Below are 23388 nucleotides of genomic sequence, written 5' to 3'. Positions count from 1 at the left end.
CAGAAGTGAAAGTATGATTCAAATTAATCTAATGGCAGAATTTTAGCTAACTTAATGTATAGGAAAATGTTAAGTAGTTGTCTATGTAACAATATATCGAAATGGAAGTTGCATTGAAGTAGTTGTAAAAGAGCAGCCTTTAGACTTCAAAAAAGTGCTTAGTGCCATATTGTTCTCAATCTCTGGTGAAAGTGTTGTTTGGGTTTCAGTTTACTTTAAATCAGAGAAATATGAAATTATAGATATTCACAGTAATATGTTAATATTAAAACTCTTCATTTCTTGAACCAACTGCTTGGTTATACGGTGTGTTTACTCTGTGAAAATTCAAAGTTGTATTTTGAGATCTGTGTACCATTTTTGTACATCATACCTCAATAAAATATTTATTTTAAAACACATCTTTCCTCAGATATCTTAGCATATTAATAATACTGAATATACCTTGGGCTTAAATCTCTTCATATTAGCATTTGTAGAACATGATTGATTTTTAAAAATTGGAATTGGGGCCTTGTGTTTTTAGGCAGAATATAGTTCTTCAAGGAGAATTATGTCAAATGAATAGTTTTGCCAGATTCCATCTGGGGTATTGCACGAAATATTACATGTTATCTAAATCTGCACACAAAACACTCAGGCCAAATTAATTATGTTGTTTCCCATTAAAAAATATAAAATATTTATAAATAATGCCCATCTTTGACTATCACAGAGCCTTCATTACCATCTTAACTATCCGTCTTACGTTTAAAATGCAGTTTAGGTTCCTGCTCAGGAGATTTTACCTTTCTGTACCTCCATTATAGCGTGGGTGTTTATGTCCCTACTTAGTTGCTTAAGAGAGTTAACATTTCTATCCATCTGTTGAACAAATGGTTCCAGCAAAAGACAAAGAGAATCAATGCAAAGAAGAAGGACGTGCAACAACAGATCACGCAGGCTCAGAAGGGAGAAGGTGGGCTGCCTGGGCGAGTCCAAGAGGAGCTGCAGAAGCTGGAGAGCACCCTGGACAGTGTGGAGCACAGTCGGGAGAAACAGGAGCGCCGCATCCAGGTAGGAGACCGGAAGTTACATTATAGGCTGCATTAACTTCCGGGTCATAAGTTACCTCTCCTACTAGCGGGAGCAAACATTTATATTTCCTGCCTCTGATGGGCCAACGTTCTGTTAAACACTTCCATGAGTGATCTCTTTTAATCATAGCATCAGCTTTGTGAGATGGGTACTGTAATTAACACATTTTTCAAGAGTGGATGCTTAAAAATAGAGAATTTGAGGATCTTCCCTGAAAATCGATAATAAAGCTAGGGTTTGAATCCACTCTTGTCTGAATCCAGAAATTTGTTGCTGGATAATTTCACTTTTCTGGACAGTCCAACAGTCACATCTTTATGATTTGTTGTGCCCTTAACACATACAAGTTAATGTGTTCTTGGATTTTTACTTCCACCTATTGACTGCCCACTACTATTTCCGTGTCTCTTCTTTCTCCCTCCTTCCTTCTCTCTCTCCCTTCTCTCTTCTATCTTCCCTTTATCCTTTATTTTCTTGAGACACATTGAAGAGTTTCTTTCCTTTGTCCCATACCTACATTAAGTAATATCCTTGGATTCATAGGGCTTTGTAGCAGATAGAAAATTTCGAGTCCTGGGCCACATATCCTTTTTGTAGGTAAACTGAGACTCAAGAAGGGAAATTCTTACAGAAGATGTAAGGATGATCTTTAGTCAGTGTAGTCGTTTGACAGTGGAACTGAGAGTTAACTGGAAGTTCACAGCCTAACAAATGAATGAAAATGTGACTGTATTTTGTGAGGCATTCTGATAATTCATAACATGATATATTGTTATTTTTTCAAATTCAGGTCACATTAAGAAAATGGGAGAGATTTGAAACAAACAAAGAGACAGTGGTCAGATACCTTTTTCAAACAGGTTCCAGCCATGAGCGCTTCTTGAGTTTTAGCAGTTTGGAAAGCTTATCTTCAGAATTGGAACAGACAAAGGTATATTGGCAAGACCATATAGTCCTTTGGTACCCTTAATTCCCATGAAAAGCTGTTTCTGCTTCATCATGTCATTAATTATTGTAATTATTCATTTAGTCAATTCTTATTCTTTGTGGTTCACTCTTCAATACATTGGTCAAGTCACTCTGGGGAATGAAAACATAAATAAGATTTAAACATCAAGATGTAAGAGAAAGTTTTCATTCAAGTGGAAAATTATTAGGTTCCTAGTAGATGGAGAAAGTTCTAAAACCTCTTTCTGAAGGCAGTGATATTTTTAACTGAACTTTGAGGGGCAGAGAAGATACAGAAAAGCAGAGTTTGGGGCAGAAAACCAGCATTCCTGTAACAGGAAACACCATGAAGTATTAAAGAGTGAGAAATGGGAATTCGCTGTTGTAAAGTAGAAACAGAGAAGTGAAGTTTTAAAGGAAATTTGCACTGCATCACAAAGATTATTGAAGGTCTCTAGCATTACTCTCTACCCTTAAAGTTTTGTAAGAAAGAGTCACATGACCAGAAGAGCTATACTTTAGGGAGATGAGTTTTTAATCTGGTGTAGAACTTTGAAAGGGTATAAGTCTGCAGTCATGGGTTCTAATTATAAAGTCATCCATTGCTTGTGTACATGAATAGGAACATGAATTAGGGTAATGGGGATGGCAATGGATATATAAGGACAGATATAAAAGGAACAGAGTGAAAGAAGAGAGGATGATACCCAAGGTTCTGAGCCTGACAGAGATAATGGTAGCAAGACAGGAAATTGGGTTAGCTGTTAGTAGAAGAAGATGAACAAGTCACATTTACTATTTGCTGATCTAATTAGTTGATGGCTATCATTTTCTTTAATCACCACAACAGTCCTTAGAGATAGGTACCATTATTAATCACATTGTATAAATGAGAAGATACAGGGTACAAAATTGTTACTGAATTTATCCTAGTTCTTGGAATTACTAATTGGTGAGGCTGGGATTCAAGCTCAAGAGCTCTGAGTCTAGAGCCCATAACCTCATATATAACTGTATCATATTTTCATTAAAAAAACTGATCTGCTTTACTGGTTGTTTCTATATGCTGCTGCACACGCATATGACAGCTGGAATGATTGTTCTCTGTTTCTTTGTTTACTTGTTAATACAGCTTTCATACCTATTGTAATCCTTGAGTGGCTATACTGAGGAACTTGAGGGTTTTCTGTCTGCCACGTGTTTATAGCAATATCGTGTTTAGTCTTCATAACAAGGTTTTACTGATGAGGAAATGGGAATTCAGAGTTATGTGGCTCAAACACCTAGGAGTTATATGGCTGAAGACCTAGCTGATGTCAGAATCCATTCTCTCCTGCTGCTTCCTGCCACCACTCATGTCTTCTTGGAATTTAGAGATAAAGCCTTATGAGAGTATTCTAGTTTTATTTAACTTGGTTTTTATCAGCATCCTTCTGTGCTCCGGATTCCTCTGCACTGTGCTTTCCCCATGTGTAGCTCCCACAGAATGCTCTTAGATTGAATGTGTATTTTTGTTGTTGTTCAGTTGCTAAGTCCTATCTGACTCTTTGAAACCCCATGGACTGCAGCATGCCAGTCTCCTCTGTCTTTTACTGTCTCCCAGAATTTGCTCAAATTTATGTCTACTGAGTTCATGATGTTGTCTAACCATCTCATCCTTTGCCACTCTCTTCTCCTTTTGCCTTCAATCTTTCCCAACATCATGGTCTTTTCCAATGAATTAGCTCTTTGCATCAGGTGGCCAAAATATTCAAGCTTCAGCTTCAGCATCAGTCCTTCCAATGAATATTCACAGTTGATTTCCTTTAAGATTGACTGGTTTGATCTCCTTGCAGTCCAAGGGACTCTCAAAAGTCTTCAGCACCACAAGTTGAAAGCATCAATTCTTTGGAATGTATATAAGCATTTTCAAACATAACTCTGCCTTCTCCATTTTTTTCTGGGTTCTGAAAAACACCAGGAGGAAAAAACACTATTTTACACTTCTGATTTTATTCATGGGGTTCTGCTGTTATTCACAGTTTCACAGTTGAATCTGCAATGACTCTGAGTTTACATATAGTGATAGCATTTAATAATTTAATAAATGCTTATAACCACAGAATTTAATGTTGTGATAGTACATACTGTATTTTAGGATATTATAAATCTCTCTGTCATAAGCAAGCTGTACTTACTGATCTTTTATTCTTTCAAATTGCAGGGTACTTCTCTGAAGTAATGTTGATAATTTCTATGAGGACGTTAAATCTTTCAAACATGAAGATGCAATAGTATTATGTAGTAACTATCATATATTGCATTTTGTAATAATTCTGAGAGATGCTATGTAAGAAAAGGCAGCTATCATAAGTTTTATTTTACAAAATCATTTACATTACCTATTTAAGAGAGAGGAGTTTATGATCAAAATGTAAACCTTCTCTGATATAATCCAGGAGAAGAAATGAGATGCTAAGTTACTCAAAATTGTCTCTGGGATTACCTTTCCTAATTCAGTATTCAATACATTTACCTGGCAAAATTGAGACAACTAAAATTTACTGATACCTCAAATATATTAAGTTAATTTTTGAATTAAGGCGGTTCACTATTATTGAAAATCAGTGTGTGAACTTCATAAATGGTTTTGTCCTCAATTTTATGTGATGGACATTAAAAAAATGATAATAGGTGCCTGTCAGAGTGCCAGGTACTTAAAAATGAAGTTGCTAGTGAAATGCTAACAGTGACCTTAGTGAGAACAGTTTACTATCTGCATTTTATATAAAAGAGCCTGAAAAATAATTTGTCAAAGTCAAACAACTAGTAATTAGCAAATCCAGAATCCTAGTTCAGGTTTGACTGGTTCAAAATTTTTCTTCTTTCCCTTGTGTAGTATGTGGATATATGGTAGATAAGATTTAACAGCATCAAGATCAGTTTATAGCTCTTTTCAGAAAGCTAGTTAACAAAATGTTTCTTTAAAGATCAATGATACTCTGTAATGACCAAAATATTCTTCAGTTAAACAAACAAGTACTTATAGGCAGTGGTCTAGAGGTCTGTTATCTTTATGACTGAAAAAAAAAAAGCAATCACTGTTGCTGCTGCTGCTGCTGCTGCTAAGTCGCTTCAGTTGTGTCCAACTCTGTGCGACCCCATAGACATCAGCCCACCAGGCTCCCCCATCCCTGGGATTGTCCAGGCAAGAACACTGGAGTGGGTTGCCATTTCCTTCTCCAATGCATGAAAGTGAAAAGTGAAAGTGAAGTCACTAAGTCATGTCTGACTCTTAGCGACCCTATGGACTGCAGCCCACCAGGCTCCTCCGTCCATGGGATTTTCCAGGCGAGAGTACTGGAGTGGGTTGCCATTGCCTTCTCCAGTCACTGTTGACCATGGCCTAACTAGCCTGCAATAAGCTGATATAGGCATGCACAAGTTAATTATTATCATGCAGCTAAGAATTTTAAACAGTAAACACAAACCAGGTGACCATTGAGTCAACGTTTTTTGGGGAATTGTTGGATAAATATGAAAGTCGTTCTCTAACTATGAAGGTCTGGTTGTGGTTTCACTTATATAAAAAGAAAATAATTTAACAAAATGTCTATTTTGGCCATAATGAAAATGTCTGTTTTATTGCTGAAAGTATCATATGCCATTATTCATACATGTTTGAATCTATCTATTCATCTCTCCATCTATTCTGGTGAGACTGTATGTTCAGTTTATTTGAGGGCAGAGTTTAACAGAAGAGGCTGCCTTTACAATTATAATATCTTTTTTTAGGAGTTTTCTAAACGAACAGAAGGTATTGCAGTCCAGGCTGAGAATCTTGTGAAGGAAGCTTCAGAGATCCCACTTGGGCCCAAGAATAAGCAGCTGCTTCAGCAGCAGGCCAAGTCAATCAAGGAGCAAGTTAAAAAATTAGAAGACACCCTTGAAGAAGAGTATGTGCTTGACAAGTCCTAGACTTTCTTCTCTGAGATTGTTTCATAACGCTCTTTCCTGTATATTGTATTCAAAACATTCTTTTAAAATCAAAGTGTTTGTGTATTTCAGCATGTTTTGAGGAAGCAACTTGCAGTTCAAAAGAAAGCATCGGCAATAGAGAATCCAGCATCTATAAGTGAGGGACGTGGTTTTTGCATTGTAAACTGATTCTGTTCATGAGAAAGCCATATCTATAAAATTCAAGTGGCCTTCATACACTGGAAAGGAGAATCTCAAAAAAGAACCAATATTTAAAATAATTTTTTTTACTGTGTTATTCTGCTCTCATAAGTTAGAGGGAAGGGTAGATTTTTGGTTGTGTAGATTCTAGGTCTAAACACATAGACCAAGCATCTCCAACTCCAAGAAGCTCACAGAGTTTACTTACAGTGCCTCAATATTCAAATTGTCACTGATTGTATGCTATTTCCAAAAATTAACTTCAAAAATATATTTTATTTTTAAAGATTTAATGTTTAAATATCTAAAAGAAATTATAGTTTGGCCTGTGGTATCCTGTTATGTACAAAACAGACACACACACAAATTTGGAGGGGATAAACATATGGCCAATAACCAAAATAATATGGCTTAACAGTTCTACTTGAAAGGTTATTTAGTGGCATATCACCAACACATATTGTTTTTAAGGTATAGGGCATAATTTCTAAGATGGGCTTTAAAATGCAAAATTTGTTTTTAATACTATGAATATCTTAATATTTTACATTTATCTAAACTTTAAAATTTGTTAAATAATTTACTTAAAACAAATTGTGACTTAAAACTTTAAATATTATCTATTGGGTAGAAATAGTAAAACAGTTTATTAGAAAGGAAGCTACATCTATCTATATTAGAAATATCCTTTTGAATCTGTATTTCATTAAAAAGTTGCAATATATATAGCTTGCATTACCTGTGCTGATGAGAACATAGGTATATCCAGGGTATACATTTGAGATTGCAATATTATTGAATTTGACAATCATTGATGCCGTTGTATTTTCCTGATGTCTTCAAGTGCCTTTTGGTAAACAGGGAAATTCTTTTTTTTAACCCAAGGACTTAATAGTTGAATGATATCCTCTTATTCTAGTCTTTTTCTAAACTGAAAGCCATAATCTCTTGCTTAGATATGTATAATTACCACATGGTTATATATACATAATTAATATAAACTGGGAACCTATAGCTGGAATTTTATTCACTAGATTTATTACAAATAAAGCCCAAGTTGTCTAAAAGCAGTTAGGGTGCTCATGTACAAGAATTTATAAAGTCTTTTGGAATCAAGATCATCCAGACTCTAAGAATAGCTGAAATTGTGATAGATAGTAGATTGCAGGCTTCACTCTAATAATAGAAACAGTTCCTGCATGACAGCATGAGATTCAGACTACAAGCTCTATCTTGATTCATAGAGATGTATTTTAGAAAGATCTTTGAGTATAAAGCATCACTAAACATCTCTCCTCTAAGAGCAAAAGGACCATATTGACAAAAGTGGGACTGTTAAAAACCTTATGTGCTCTGTAATCAAGGCGGGCAATTTACTAAAATAAATAAAATAAGCTTTGGCTTATTTTACTAAATAAGCCTTGGCAACTACTTGTCACATGCAGTGTTTAACTAGATTATACCTGGATTCAAACCGTTTGAACCCAGCAGTATTTTCTTCAAAGCACAGTTCCGTTCGTAATACAGAGTAGTGCTACCTCATTCTCAGAGGAGACAGGAAGACTTGAGGACTGACTAATTCACATCAAAGGTGCATTTTTTCCCCCTGTTCTAATAGTTTCAGCTTCGATGTGGTCACAGATGTCTTCACTATCCTTTCACTTGGTGATTTAAAGGGAGATGTATTTTTCTCTATTAAAATACTGCATTTTATTTACTTAATTTGGTTAATTTTAGTATTAAAACCATGGAAATGGTGAAAAACAAGTGGGATCATTTTGGCACTAACTTTGAGACCCTGTCCGTCTGGATAACTGAGAAAGAAAAAGAACTCAATGCCTTGGAGACGTCATCATCTGCCATGGATACACAAATCAACCAAATTAAGGTGACCTGCTCACAAGTTACATTTATAATCCATCTCTAGCTTTTAAGAGCACCTTTCTTATGTTTCGTCAAATGCTATCTGACCCCAGGACAAATCGTTCATTGCTATGTGACTCTATTAAAATTAAATTTACACAAAATGCTGAGCTAAGAGGTCTTGACTGATACTGGGCAATGCTTAATAGATGGAATTATGTATTAATACTGACTGACTTATGCATTCAAAGTCATTCTTGTGTGCAATATCATTAAAATGTTTTTATGGTTACATTATTCTTTTCCTTGATTTTGAATTAGCGCCATTAGAGTCCCCTGTTGATGGGTTTATATGCCATGAAATATATTCATCATCTACAACCTTACTATGTAAGAACAAGTCTAAATGTCTAGCTTAAGTATTGGTAGCATTTACCCTCACCAACCACAAAGAAGGGTTCAAGAAATTGCTTTCTTTAGGTGAAGCAATCAGATTCCATTGCTTTAACGCTGGCATTTATGACGCCTTTGGGGGCATGGACCAAGATGATCTGAATGCTGTCCCACAGTTCTCAGATAACCACGTGTATAAGCTATCATCATCCACTTCATTCAAATAGCGTACCAAAAAAAAATGAGCTGAAAGAAATGAATTCTGAGTGTTCATTTCTCTTTCTTTTGTGCTATTTTTACACAACACATTTTCAAACTCCAGCCACTTCTTTTTCTGTCTCAGCTCATTTTTTTGGAATGGGAAAACCCTCTGCCATTTCATTCGATTAAATATAGTAAAATGAATAACAAGGTGAGGGAACGTTTCACATTATGACTCAGAAGAAGTCATTGCCATGTGCATGGTGGGAGGTGCAATATGGTTTAGCTAAGATTACATGCCGGACAGACTGCCTGTCAAACACCTTCTGCAGTCAAGGGCATACGGAGTTTGGTGTCTGCAGTCTAGCTTATGTCCTGCGTGATACACCAGGAAAAACAGATACCCAGCCATTAAAGAATATCCAAGAAATATGTTTAATTTTTAAAACTGTTTGTAAAGATGCCATTTAATCATTTCCACTAAATTCTAAGAAAACAAACAATAGTCCATTTAAATAGTTTCATCTCAAAATTTTTCTTTCAAAAAACTTTGACATAAACCCTTTTAACTAGTTTATCCTTTCTCTAAATTCACTTTTCTATTTTTGAAACCTTAATTCCACAACTTCTGAAATACATCAGTAATCAAAAGTATCACATTGTTACTCTTTAAGAAACAAAATAATCATGTATTTTAAAGTGTATAAGCATTCATTTGTGGATTGCCATGCCATCAAGCTAGAAATACATTTTAATATTCTGATATGGCACTTTGAAAACTATCTAAAAATGAATACGAATAACAGGAAAAAATATATTTGCTAGAAATAAGCAAAGATAGAGTTGAATTCATTGTACAGTGGAATCGTAAGTTCATGCTCTATTTCCAAACAGAAGACTGGCTTATAGGAAATATTCAAAATATGTTAACACTTGTCATAGTATTTTCACTTTAAAACAGTTTTAGGATTAAAATTAATAATGCATTTGCATGTTACCATGAAGATACCTATAATCTCATTTTTGTTCTTTATTACATGCTGTTCCAGATTGACTAATTTCTTATTCATTCCTAATTGATAACTCTAAAATGATAAGAACATTCAGTGGGTTCATCTTCCATCTTCTCTTCTTGGACTGGAATTTTTTCTGCCACAACCCAGCAGCATTATTATATAGTTAGCATCTATGAATTTGTTAATGGCATGTGTTATGCTGAAAACCAAAAATTTTGATCTTTACTAAGATTATTTCACTAAGGTGTTGGAAGAGCCTACTACAACTATTAGCACATAAAAAATTCAAAGTATATTTGTTGAATTTTTGAGTAACTTTTCCAGAAAAATCATCTTAAAAGACAGCAAAACAAAGATTGTATCAATGCTCAAACAACAAGCGTCCATTAGCTATATCACTTTAGTCACAAACATAAAAATACAAACAAATAAATGATGTATCCCTGGCATTAATCTGATGCCAGTTATTTCTGACTGTCTTCTCTAGACAGAAGTTATTCTTACTCTGTTGCTTCACCTGGACAGAAGTCATATATTTTTCTGGGATAACAGTATTTTCTATTTAAATTATTTGGATTGAAACTTGTCAAATTATTTGGCTTTATTTTGATTGAATTATTTGGATTTTTTCTCAGAGAAATAGTTTTTCTCTTATACATAAATAAACATTTATGTTTATAAGAAACTTCTGTCCCCAACACACACACACACATACACACACTGAGTTCTTTCGCAATTCTCAGTACTCTTTCTGTATTGGCTAATAGATAAAATGTCCTCCTGCCCCAAACAGAAATCATAGTCTGTAGGTTCTTGACTGTCAAGTCCCTAGCTAGTGAATAAAGCAGTGATTCCCAGAGTGGATTCCCTGGGTCAGCAGCAGTGTATCACCCCAGAAGTTGTACAGCTGCAAAGTGGGCCTCACCTTAGACCCAGCGAGTCTGAGTCCCTGAGGATGGGGCCAGGTGACCCTAATATATTCCGAATTTGGACATTATTGGCATAAAGATTAGTTGATAAACTTTAAAAGACTGGGTTGAAGCAGAAGCAGAAAAATTTTTTAGCTTGGTAAAATATGAAAAACTAAACTACATTCTAGGAAAATTAAATGTATGTCAATGTTAGCATTCCTATGAGTTTGGGAACATACTGCTTCCCAGGCCAATTGGTCAAAATTCTCAACTCACAGAATAAGAAAAGAACTTTCTGAATCTTCAAACAGACAGTAAGAGTTCCTGGGACACATTCCTGCTGCTTTCACTTCAATCAGGGTGGGTGTTTCTCCTTACTCTCCAGCCAGAGAGCGCACCCACTATCAGCGTGTGTCTTTCCGACTTTGTCTGCCTATCCTTTCCAAACTAGGTCAGGGAACCCATGGTGTGTGTTTGTAGCTGCTCTACAATGGCGCAAATATGTTGCAATGCCAGTTAAGGAAAATTCTGCTGATTTTCTCTCTGCAGATGATTGTATCATTTCAGGAAGGCAAGCTTGCTCAGCCTACCTTGTCATTTTTCTTGTTTTAAATATTAGGTCATGATTAAGGAAATAGAAAGTAAGATCAGCAGCATTACAGGACTAGAAGAAGAAGCTCAGTCTTTTGCTCAGTTTGTTACCACTGGAGAATCTGCTCGCATCAAAGCCAAGTTAACACAAATAAGAAGATACTGGGAAGAGCTCCGAGAGCATGCACAGAGTCTGCAAGGAATAATCCTGGGACATTTATCTCAGCAGCAGAAGTTTGAAGAGAATCTTAAAAAGGTAAGAATTGGCCCATGCATGCTAAAGTTACCTATTTCACATTGCATTTTATAAATCACCCAGAAATAATGGAATGAGGGAAAAAGACACAATTTGCCAGTTCCTTACCAAGTTGTCAGTGATGCTTGAGTGTATAATTTGTATGTAACCTTTTTGGGGAGAATATAAAAATGTCATTATATATTGTGTTCAGAAAGATCTTATGGCTTAATTAGATTTCTTTCATATAGTGGGATACATTGATTTGGGTTTTTTTTTTTTAATTTATTTTATCATCACATTGAAAGTTATCCCAAAAAGATAAGCATGCTGTTTCCCCAGCAACCTTTTCTGCCTTGAAGTATGTCTTACCCACCATATTTTCATATTTTACCAATGTTTTAGATCCAGCAGTCTGTGTCTGAATTTGAAGATAAACTTGCTGATCCAGTTAAAATATGTTCTTCAGCTACAGAAACATACAAAGTTCTCCAAGAACATATGGTAATAGCATGTTTCAACATTTCTTCTTATTTGTCTGCTCAGAAATGTGATGATTCCTGTTTGAAAAGAAAACAGTAAATATTTCTATGACAGTTAAATTGGAAAAAAAATTGTATATTACTTGAGAAATAATATGATCAAATATATTCACTTCATATACTACAAGAAATATAACTATACAAATAAGTTTTCATTAAAAATGTTTGTTAAAAAGTAGTCATTTAAGATATATTTTTCTCATAATTAAAACATGTAACTTTTTCAGATTCATAGCTTTAATAAATCCTGTTACCTTTTGCCAACATTATAAAAAATGAAATGTACAGAAAATATGCATATATTTGCATAGCAGATTTCAGATTTTAACCCAATACACTCAGATATGCAAAGACTATGTACTCACTGATCTTTTCCTCAATGGCTAGCTTTTTTGGTCTGGTCCCTGAACTGGTAATCACTGTGAAAGTGAAGTCGCTCAGTCATGTCTGACTCTTTGCAACCCCACAGGCTATAGCCTCCCAGGCTCCTCCATTCATGGGATTTCCCAGGCAAGAATACTGGAGTGGGTTGCCATTTCCTTCTCCAGGGGAATCTTCCCGACCCAGGGATCAAACCCAGGTCTCCTGCATTGCAGGCAGATTCTTTATGGTCTGAGCCACCGGGGAATCCCCCCACTGTGAGATATGTCGCAAAGCAACAGATGCTTCTGGCAGAATTTAGGGGAAGGAGCAAAGCAAGGGAACATGGCAAAGAAATACTCGAAAGAAGCGTGCTCGTTAACACAAAAAATATGCTGCTGTTGTTTAGTCGCTAAGTACGTCTGACTGTGACCTCATGGACTGCAGCACCCCAGGCTCTTCTGTCCTTCACTGTCTCCCAGACTTTGCTCAAATTCATGTCCAACAAATATATATATGTGTGTATGTATGTGTAGCACATTTATGTATACATACAGTCCTTATCATGTGTGCATGCATGAAAACATATATGTAAACGCAGAGAAGGGGATATAGTAATAACAAACAGTTGACAAAAACACAGCTGGAATGGCAAGTGGAATTTATATCATTTGAATTTTTATGGTAAGAAGTACATTATTTTGTTACTTATACAATTTCTTAAGAAATAACCCCCAAATGAGGAAAAGTAGGAAAATCGGATTTGATGGAATTGTTTTAATAGATAACTAAATTAACAGTTGGAGTACCAGAGAGAATAATGCATTTTTTTTTTTAACCATTTGGATTTCCTAAACCAAGTTGTTTTTCTCTGTCTTGACGTTTTGACCTATAAAATGGGGCTAATGAAAGAGCATACCTCTTAGGGTTCTTCTGAAGAGTAAATGAGTTAACGTACGTAATGTGCATAACACATCTGCCACATTCTCAGTTACCTTAATTGTTGTTATCATGGATTCTTGACGTCAGCTATGTCAGTCATAACTTCCCATAGATATTTTTAAAGAAAATTACAGCATGTTGCATGTACCTCTTAGTAAAGCAGGAATAGTGTTTTTAAATACTTGTGCTGTATCATGAATAACAATTTTCACATATTACCTAAATCCTTAAGGGAAAGTTAAAATTATCCCAATAGACAGGGACAATTTCTTATTTGGGGAATAGTTTCCAATCTCATCTTTGACTTCTGCATTTATGAAGTAATTGTCACTCTGTCTTGCTGTAAATCACACACAGAGACATTTTTTAGTACCACAACTGTTTATTGTGACATTGGGGAAATGTTTGGTGATAACTGGTCTCAAGGGAAAATATGGGTCTCCTTCCTTGATGCTGGGACTTTATTGCACTCTTTCGCCCTCGCGTCAGGATCTCTGTCAGGCCCTGGAATCACTGACCAGCACGGTCGCTGCCCTGTCAGCCAGCGCTCGGAAGGTATCCAACAGAGACGCCTCCATCCAGGAGGCTGCAACCGTGCAACGGAGCTATGAGGGTTTGCTGGGTCGGGCAAAGGAGAGACAGACAGAGCTGGAGAAGCTGCTGGCCCGCTGGCAGAGGTGAGCAGCCTTCCTTCTCCCGTTGGCAGCCAGGGTATCAATAGCTACTCTTTAGTGGAAAATTCTGAACTTTGAGGGATGAAAACAATCATCCCACACGTAAAACTCCTCAACTCATGTGCCTACCATGGGAAGACACCGATCTTCATTATAAGATGAAGTCCCCTAGTTGTGGAAAGGATGCATGTCTGTCTTTACACACAGCACAGATATAAGCACATGAGCAAGTTCATACGCAAATACAAAAGGAGGGGTTTTTGGACTTTCACACCCAGAAAAAATCAACCAACACTGTGGTATTTATCATAGTTACTGAACTCCCCGACTTCAGAAAGGTTTAGTTTTCAAGTATGATAATTTTGCAAGACTTTGTTTCTTATCTGCACTTTCCATAGGCTAGAGAAAGAACTGTCGACCTTTTTGACTTGGTTAGAGCGGTGTGAAGCTATAGCCAGTTCACCAGAAGCCGACATTTCTGCAGACAGAGTCAAGGTGGAGAGTGAACTTCAGTCAATACAGGCAAGTTCAAGGAAGTGTGAGGAGAATGAAATGCTGTTTGTCATGGTTGCATTGTAAAAACAAAATCAAGAACCAAACCCTGTCTCCAACTTAGCTTCTTGTTTTTATTTCGTGATCCTGAAGAGAAGAACAGCCCTGACCTGAAGGACAAATTCATGGTGAACTTTGTGATGACCAATTTCCACAGTATACTAGAAAATCCTGTAGCATAATGTCTGGCACTTGAATATAAATTATCTGGCAGGGGAGTTGAAGGAGAAGTGGGTGGAAACATAGATGAAACAAAGTTGATTCTCAGTGAGTAATTTTTTTTTGGCTGCACTGAACTGCATGTGGGATCTTAATTCCCCAGCCAGGGATCAAACTCATGCCCCCTGCAATGGAAACACAGAGTCCTAACCAGGGAAATCCCTCAGTGAATAGTTTTTGAAGTTGGATAATAGCTATATTCTTTATACTTTTGTATTTGTATAAATTTGGGATAAGTTTAAAAAAAAGAGAGAGAAGTAATACAATGTAGAAAGAAGTCACAGTAGTGATTATTTTCAAGCAAGACACCAAAAAGTGAATAACCAAAGTACAGGAAATAGAAAGACAAAGAATTCTAGCTTATTACATCTTTTAAGAAGCCAACTTTTTAAACTTTAAAGAATCTCTCAGTATTATGGAAACTACAGACAATGCTACTGATTTCTGGAGATTAATAACTTGCTTTAAGTGATGCTATCTGTGCCAGAAAATTCAACAAGCAAAATTGCTTCAACAAAGAGATTTATTGTGTAACAAATTTGCACCCCAACTTTCTCCCTTCCCCTTTTATAAAACACTTAAGAGGAAAATGGATTCTTTTACTTTTCGTAATTTCTCTTCTAAAAATTCCATCAGTGCACGTCTGTAGCTTCTGGTCCTATTCCCCCAACTTCAGATGTTCTCCTACTTTGACTTTGAGGGTTTCCCATGCTCTTGGTTCTCTTGCCTTTCTAGTTTATTAAACTCAGTTTATTAATGCAGGCAGTAGTTCTGCACTAATCTCTCCAAAAGTCCCTGTTCAGAAGTCTCTGGTGACTGTCCTGTCTGGGTAATCCACAATCCACAATCTGGTGTTTATCTTCTTACAATTAGAGTGTGGGGAAATCTAAGAGGGAAAGTCATTGCTCCTGTTCATAAAATTATCTGCCCATATCAAAATGTATTCTTACGTGTCTCTAAATGGAAAACAGGTCTATTCAAGTTAAAGACCTACAAAAGGGGCTGCAGGCCCACATACAGGAACTGTGTCAACTAAGCTGCTCCCTGCCCCAGTCTGAACCTTCCTTGTACATTCCAACCTCCTGGCCTCATGTCCTTCAACTTACTCAGATTCTGCTTTATTATCTTTCCTGGCTTCTGTAGACAGTCCTTCCTCTGATACCTTTAGCAATTTTTCTTTTATCACACATGTGACCTCCCTACAAAGCGGAAAGAGCATCATCTGTGTGCCACGCTACAGCTGTCCATATAGTGCCTCCTGTTCTGTTGTATGAAAATAAAATGAAGAGCCTTTAAGCTCCCTGCTTTGGCCTAATGTCATCTCTAAACCCAGAGACTCACCGTGTTCCCAGTTCCTAGACTTGCACCTCTGTCACTGTTAGATATGCATTGTTTCTCCTCAGCAGTAGTTATTCTTTGATTCTTTTCACCTACTCAGTTTCTTTATTCTGAAAGAAATTCTACAGCTTCTAAATTTGCCTAACTTAATATAACTCAGACTGTTGGAAAACTAATTCGGGTTTCAGAAGCATTTTTAACATTGCATTAGAGGTTGTGCTGTGTGCTCAGTAGCTGAGTCATGTCCGATTCTTTGGGGCCCCATGGACTGTAGTCCTCTGTCCATGGGATTTTCCAGGCAAGAATGCTGGAGTAGGTTGCCATATCCTTCTCCAAGGGATTTTTCCCAACCCGGGGATCGAACCCTTGTCTCTGGTGTCTCCTGCATTGGCACATAGATTCTTTACCCCTGAGCTACCTGGGAAGCCTTGCATTAGAGGTTAAGTGGATCCAATTCTAAATCAAGGGATAAAAACTCTTCTTAGCCTGGTCCTAATGACCTCCATTTTTCAAGAACACAAAGCCTTTGGACAACAACTACCTGTATCATGTGGTCCTTCCTGGTCAGTCTTCTTAGGATGAAATCTGTAATCCACTATTTTTTTCTCAGGTGCTGCAAAATGAAGTTGTGTCCCAGGCTTCCATCTATAGCAACCTATTGCAGCTAAAGGAATCCCTCTTCTCAGTGGCCTCCAAAGATGATGTGAAAATGATGAAACTACAATTGGACCAGTTGGATGAGAGATGGAGAGATTTGCCCCAGATAATTAGCAAAAGGTTGGGGTTCAAACAAACTTCTAGTATTGCTCATTTTTTTAAAACAGTGAGCATATAAATTAAGAAAGCTTAGTTTTGTTTACTTTTACTTAACCCCATTATTTGAGCATAAAGAGAAGAAAACTAATCATAATTTATAAATCAAAGTGCTTAAAACTAGTATTTCAGATGACCCTCAATTCAAAATTTTAGTCTTGCAATCAAGGCAAATGATCAAATTAGTTGAACAATATTAAAGAGAGTAGGATTACTCATGTTTTAATTATTATTGCTCAAGTTGTTTATATATATAGGAAAAAAATGGTAAATAAAATTTTACCTCACATGATATTTCTCAACAGAGGATATGTATTTTTCCCATTCCATTCCAGTATTATAGAGAACAGGAAAATTATTATTATCATATTAAAAGGAGACAACATGGATTAAATCTTAACTGACTGGATGGTTAACAATTGACATCTACATATTTCTAATATGCCAAAAAACAAGTTTTTGTCTTAAATTGGTATTGATTACCCATGTAATGTGGAAAAAAGCAGTTAACCTTTTTAGTCAATTTTTAATTTATTTTTTCAGCAAATATTTACTGGGTTTTAATGAGTAGCACACTCTTCCATGTGCTGAGGTTAGCAATGTAAACAGAGTTCCGCTCTTTAACTCTGTGGAGCTTGTATTTGTTCTGTTGTCTATTCATTCATATATTCAGTTAGCAAATGTTTATTGCGTACCTGTTGAGTATGAGACAACCTATCAGACACTGAAACCATAAAAATCAGTAAAACCTGAGGGCAAGTATTATAGATCAGTGTGGGAATAACAAGAAACCCAATGGGAGGGGAGCACAGGATATTACAGAAGCCAAGAGAAAGGACATTTGAATGGGTTCATGAAAGGCTGACAGAAGGTTTTTGGTGCCAAACTCTTGAAAGATGAGTAACTTTCTACAAAATAGAGGAGGATCTGCCCTCCCCAGCCCTCCCAGAAGAAAAGTAAAAGGATTTTACAAATGATACAAATGTATGAAAGCATTCAAAATATACTCTATGCATGTAAAGATAACATGTAGAAGATTTTGTAAGGATTAAAGCATGAAAGTCTATTTAAAGAGTTGAACTTTGGATATGAGCCATCATAACAAGTATATTTTATTAAAGTGTTATTCTTTTTTAATATTAGTTAATTGCCTAATCTTGGTTGTGCTGGTTGTTCTTTGCTGCATGAAGGCTTTTCTCTAGTTACAGTGAGCTAGGGCTACTCTCTAGATACCGTGTGCAGTCTTCTCATTGCGGTGGCTTCTCTTATTGCGGCTCTTGGGCTCTTGAGCTCAGGCTCAGTTAATTGTGGTGCACAGATTTAGTTGCTTCACAGCAGATGGAATTATCTTGGACCAGGGATCAAAAGCATGTCCCCCGCATTGGCAGGCAAATTCTTATCCACTGTACCATTATGGAAGTCCTAAGGTTATCCTTAATGCCAGCCTTGGGCTCTGAAGTCAGATCGCCTATTGTTTGTTGACCTAATTCATTCATTACACAAGCAATGATTGATCCCTGATCCTATCCCAGGTACTTTTCTAGGTACTGAGTTTATAGCAGTAAGCAAAGCAAGACCTATGTCTTATTGGGTGAGGGGGAAGATAAATAGATCATTAATCAAAAGAATGAACAAGACCATTTCAAGTGGTGTTCAGTAATATGAAGACAACAAAATAGGATGACATGGGAGGGGCTGTAGATTGGGTGGCCAAGCAAAGCCTCTCAGGGGACTTGACATCAGATTAAGATCTGAATACTATGTACAAAGCATGTTCGCGGTACTTTGGGGACAAAGCGTACAGGCAGAGGGAGCAAAAAAGGGCAGAGGCTCTTAGACAGTAATGAGCTGGGATACTGAGGAAACAGAGGTGAGTGAAGCATGGGGCAGTGCTGTATCACATGAGGTCAGAGAAGTTGATTACCTGGGATCCCTTGCAGACCACAGTAAGGAGCCTTGGAGTTTTGCCTTCTTGTATGCAACAGGAAATTGCCCCCATGTTTAAGCTTGGCAGGGATGTTCTGATTATATTAAGATAATTTCTGGTTGTTACCTACAAAGTGGATAGTAGGGAGGCCATGGTGGCAGGAAGGACGCTGGTGTGGGAGGCTGGTAGAGGCAAGAGATGAAGAGATTTAGGCCAGGGTGTAGAAATGGAGAGAAGAGCACAGAACATACCGTGACGGGGTGCTGGCAAGATCAACACAGATCAGACGTGGTAGTAAAGACAAGGGGATGAAGACTGACCCGTAGAATCATCTGGGTGGATGGTGAAGACGTCAACTGAGATGGGGAAAATTGGGAGAGAAATGGGGCTTGAGAAGTAGAAAACGTCAAGAGTTCTGGTCTGGCCATGTATGACAGCATTGCTTTTGCCCTTGATTAGAAACATGTCATTTTTTCTGTCCAGATGCGGGGCATTTTAACATTAACACTTTTCTGTACATAGGATTAACTTCCTTCAGTCTGTGGTCGCCGAACACCAGCAATTTGATGAACTGCTGCTTTCCTTTTCTGTCTGGATTAAGCTGTTCCTCAGTGAATTACAAACTACTTCTGAGATAAGCATAATGGACCATCAAGCAGCTCTTACACGGCACAAGGTAAAGTTTGTTAAGATTGAAGAAGAATTTATTCATAAAATAGAGTTCTTGAATTATAAAGGGATGCAACATTAAAGAACACTGGCAACAATTTAGCTTCTTATTAATATGCAAATGTTTTAATAATTGAGTATATGGTCCCAGGCAACATGTTATGCAGACAAATTAAACACATAAAGCCACTTCAGATAAAATAGGCAACCACCTTAAGAGACTGCTCCTTCAAAGTAGAGCAAATGATTTCTAGAGTGAATGATATGAGAATGTTCATTTTTAAGCTTCTACTTTGCTTTGTTACAGTCCTGAAAACTAATACTGAATTCTGATGCTTTAATGATAGAGTTTTTCTGAATTACCCTTTAGCTTGAAAGTTATTTAAAATTCATGATTTATTTTCCATGTAAAACAGCTGTTGAGGCATCAAAAAATAAAATATTTAATAAGATTCTGACCATCGAGCATTGGGATAGTTGGATATAAGCTATACAATAAGTTTATAACAACATTTAGTAATAAAACATTTAATATTTGTTGAGTGCTAACTCTATGGTCGGAGAAGGCAATGGCACCCCACTCCAGTATTCTTGCCTGGAGAATCCCAGGGACAGGGGAGCCTGGTGGGCTGCCGTCTGTGGGGTCGCACAGAGTCAGACACGACTGAAGCGACTTAGCAGCAGCGGCAGCAGCAGCAACTCTATGGTGGGTTTGCTAATTGGTTTTACCCAAAGGAAAAGTACTTTATCTTACCTTCCTGTTACAAGACAGGGGTGCTATCTTCCTCAATGATTTACATTTCAAAGAAATGGCTCCCCCAGTCCCTGAGAAAGATATTCTGAGTTGAAAAATTGGCCAGAGGCTTTAAAAATATTTATCTCACAAAGGGGCAGAGAGGGAATTTGTACATTTTCTAGTGTAAATGCTCAAAAAAGCCCTCGAAAGTTTAGTAGTCAAGCTAAGGAGAACAGGCCTTAATGTTCATCTATTCCTATACTCCTTCCCTATAAATTGTTGATATTAGCTTTTATTATAATTATAAATACTATAATTTGTATATAAGTATATTACTATTATATGTAAAATGTAAATATATGTGTTATATATAATAGAGCTTAGCTCTAATACATAAACATTATAATTTGCATATAAGTGAATTATTATAATATATAAAATGTAAATTTAAAGTGTTGGCCAAAAAGTTCATTATGAAAAAACCTGAATGAACTTTTTGGCCAACTTAATATAATATGAATCATAGATCATAGAGCTAATTCCATAAATTAGTAATTCTAAATAAAATCTAATGAATTAGTTCTAAAGTAGAGCTAATTCTGTAAATATTTTAGTTATATTCTGCATGTATGTATAGGTAAATAGCTTCCCAGGTGGTGACAGTGGTAAAGAACCCACGTGCCAGTGCAGGAGACCTAAAAGGCGTGGGTTCAATCCCTGGGTCAGGAAGACCCCTTGGAAGAGGGCATGGCACCCACTCCAGTATTCTTGTCTGAAGAATCCCATGGACAGAGAAATCTGGCAGGCTACAGTCCATGGGGTCGCAAAGAGTCAGATACAGCTGAAGTGACTTAGCATGCAGCGTGCACATATAGTTTAAAAAAAATTGAAAATTTGGATGATTTTAAAAGTATATAGGTATGATGTATTTATATACACACACATATATATTTGTTGTTGTTTAGTCGCTAAGTCATGTAGGACTTTTTTGTGACCCCCATGGACTGTAGCCCACCAGGCTCCTCTGTTCATGGTATTTCCCAGGCAAGAATACTGGAGAGGTTTGACATTTCCTTCTCCAGGGGATCTTCCCTACTCTGGGATTGAACCCATGACTCCTGCATTGACAGGCAGATTCTTTACCACTGAACTACCTGGGAAATCCATATATAATTCCTTCTAACTGTTTCTATCCATGGAGTAATTATTTTCTGTGGAATGAATTATTTCCAAATGAGAGTTGTGTTTTATGTGAAATATATAGATAAACAAAACAGGAGAAATTTTAAGAATGTTTCTACAAGATTCACCGTAGTTGACCTTTAAGTACTGTGCCATCCGTTGCATTTAAAATGTATCTTGACATCACAAATTTGTATCTGTATGAGTCAAGCACACTGCATCTGGGAAATTACTAACTCTCTCTGCTCTTTCAGGACCACGCGGCGGAAGTAGAGAGCAAAAAGGGAGAACTGCAGAGTCTGCAGGGTCACCTGGCAAAGCTGGGAGCCCTGGGCCGTGCCGAGGACCTTCATCTTCTCCAGGGCAAGGCGGAGGACTGCTTGCAGCTGTTTGAGGAGGCCAGCCAGGTCGTGGAGAGGCGGCAGCATGCCCTGTCCCAGCTGGCCGAATTCCTACAGAGCCACGCCTCTCTGTCAGAGAGTCTCCACCAACTGAGGCAAACAGTGGAAGCAACCCACAGTATGAATAAGAAACAGTCTGACTTATTAGAAAGGGACCTAAACGATGCTATTCGAAATGTGAAAACACTAGAATCTGCTGCCATCAGTCTCGACGGCCTTCTTACCAAAGCCCAGTACCATCTCAAAAGTGGAGGTTCTGAGCAGAGAACATCCTGCAGAGCCACCTCAGATCACCTCAGCGTGGAATTAGAGAGGATCCAGAACCTTCTGGGAACCAAGCAGAGTGAGGCAGATGCCCTGGCAGTATTGAAGAAGGCCTTCCGAGATCAGAAAGAGGAGCTGCTGAAAAGCATCGAGGACATTGAAGAAAGGACTGACAAAGAGAGGCTGAAAGATCTAACCCGACAAGCACTTCAACAGAGGTGAATGGCAACTGCCTGGAAGTCGATTGCCAAGAGTTAATTCCTTTGCTTTTCGTTTGTTCTGGAATTAAATCTTGTGCAAAACTGTAATAGTACTATGTTTAGTTACTTGTTTTTAAAATATTTTGAGGGGACTTCCCCGGTGGTCCAGTGGTTAAGACTCCACACTTCCACTGCAGGGGACACAGATTTGATCCCTGATCAGGGAACTAAGATTCCCACATGCCACAGAGCTTGTATATATGTGAATGAGTGAATGAAAGTTGCTCAGTCGTGTCTGACTCTTTGCAACCCCCTGGACTGTAGCCTGACAGGCTTCTCTGTCCACGGAATTTTTCAGGCAAGAATACTGGAGTGGGTAGCCGTTCCCTTCTCCAGAGGATCTTCCCAACCCAGGGATCGAACCCAGGTCTCTTGATTCGCATGTGGATTCTTTACTGGCTTAGCCACCGTAGGATAAAATTAATGACTATTTTAGCACTTAAGAAGTACTAAAATGTCTTTGTTTTCCTTAAAGACTTTCCTAAAATGGCAACCCACTCCAGTGTTCTTGCCTGGAGAATCCCAGGGACGGGGGAGCCTGGTGGACTGCCGTCTATGGGGTCGCACAGAGTTGGACACGACTGAAGTGACAGGAGCAGCAGCAGCAAGAGCTATATATAAGCCATTTTGAGATCTTATTTACAACAGAGTATATTGATCATATTATCTATTTTTAAGCAGTTTTTAGCTGATAGAAGAAGTGACCCATCTTCTTTAGCAAGAATGACAAGCTGAGGAGAAAGGAAGTGAAGTGGATTTGTATTTTGGTGGTAAAATACGAGGGAATTTTTCCCAGTGGCTTCTAGCCTATGAGAAAGTACTGGAGTGAATTCGTTGGTTGACAGTGAGTGAGAGGAAACTGTGGGTAGAAAATGCAGCAAGAAATGGAGAGGAAGCCTCTGGCACTTGGTAAGTGATACGCTGCCATTTGAGATTTATATTCGTTCACTTAAAGTGGAACCAATCAGCCTGGCAGAGTGGTTCTCCCCAACTACTTTTAACAGTTTGCTTATAAGTATGGAGAAGGCAGAGAAGTAGATTTAAGCAAAGCTGGTTGTTTTGTCAGGAAAGTTTAATAGAGAAGCTAAGAGGTCAAAGGTATTTTTTATAGTAAAT

At 37.5% G+C, this 23388-nt stretch overlaps 1 protein-coding gene across 20 annotated transcripts in view; it reads left to right on the top strand.

Moving 5' to 3' along the window:
* The window catches only part of SYNE1 (spectrin repeat containing nuclear envelope protein 1), a 500805-nt gene that overhangs the window by 187667 nt on the left and 289750 nt on the right, over positions 1-23388 (top strand). For all 20 annotated transcript variants that reach the window (XR_015133337.1, XM_086318390.1, XM_086318389.1 and 17 more), the window contains 11 exons: positions 886-1056; positions 1868-2008; positions 5800-5960; positions 7921-8071; positions 11187-11414; positions 11799-11897; positions 13727-13914; positions 14310-14433; positions 16631-16797; positions 19283-19436; positions 21602-22230. Coding sequence is in view for 19 of the 20 variants with exons in the window: in XM_086318390.1 (XP_086174516.1) it covers positions 886-1056; positions 1868-2008; positions 5800-5960; positions 7921-8071; positions 11187-11414; positions 11799-11897; positions 13727-13914; positions 14310-14433; positions 16631-16797; positions 19283-19436; positions 21602-22230 (2213 nt within the window). In the remaining variant the exon portion in view is untranslated. The remainder of the gene's footprint in view (positions 1-885; positions 1057-1867; positions 2009-5799; positions 5961-7920; positions 8072-11186; positions 11415-11798; positions 11898-13726; positions 13915-14309; positions 14434-16630; positions 16798-19282; positions 19437-21601; positions 22231-23388) is intronic.

This window comes from Bos grunniens, chromosome 9 (genome assembly GCF_055505025.1).
Source record: "Bos grunniens cultivar Pamir isolate PY7600 chromosome 9, Bosgru_T2T1.0, whole genome shotgun sequence".
Taxonomy (NCBI): Eukaryota; Metazoa; Chordata; class Mammalia; order Artiodactyla; family Bovidae; genus Bos; species Bos grunniens.
Note: the sequence above shows the minus strand (reverse complement) of the source record. Positions and strands in the feature narration are given on the sequence as shown.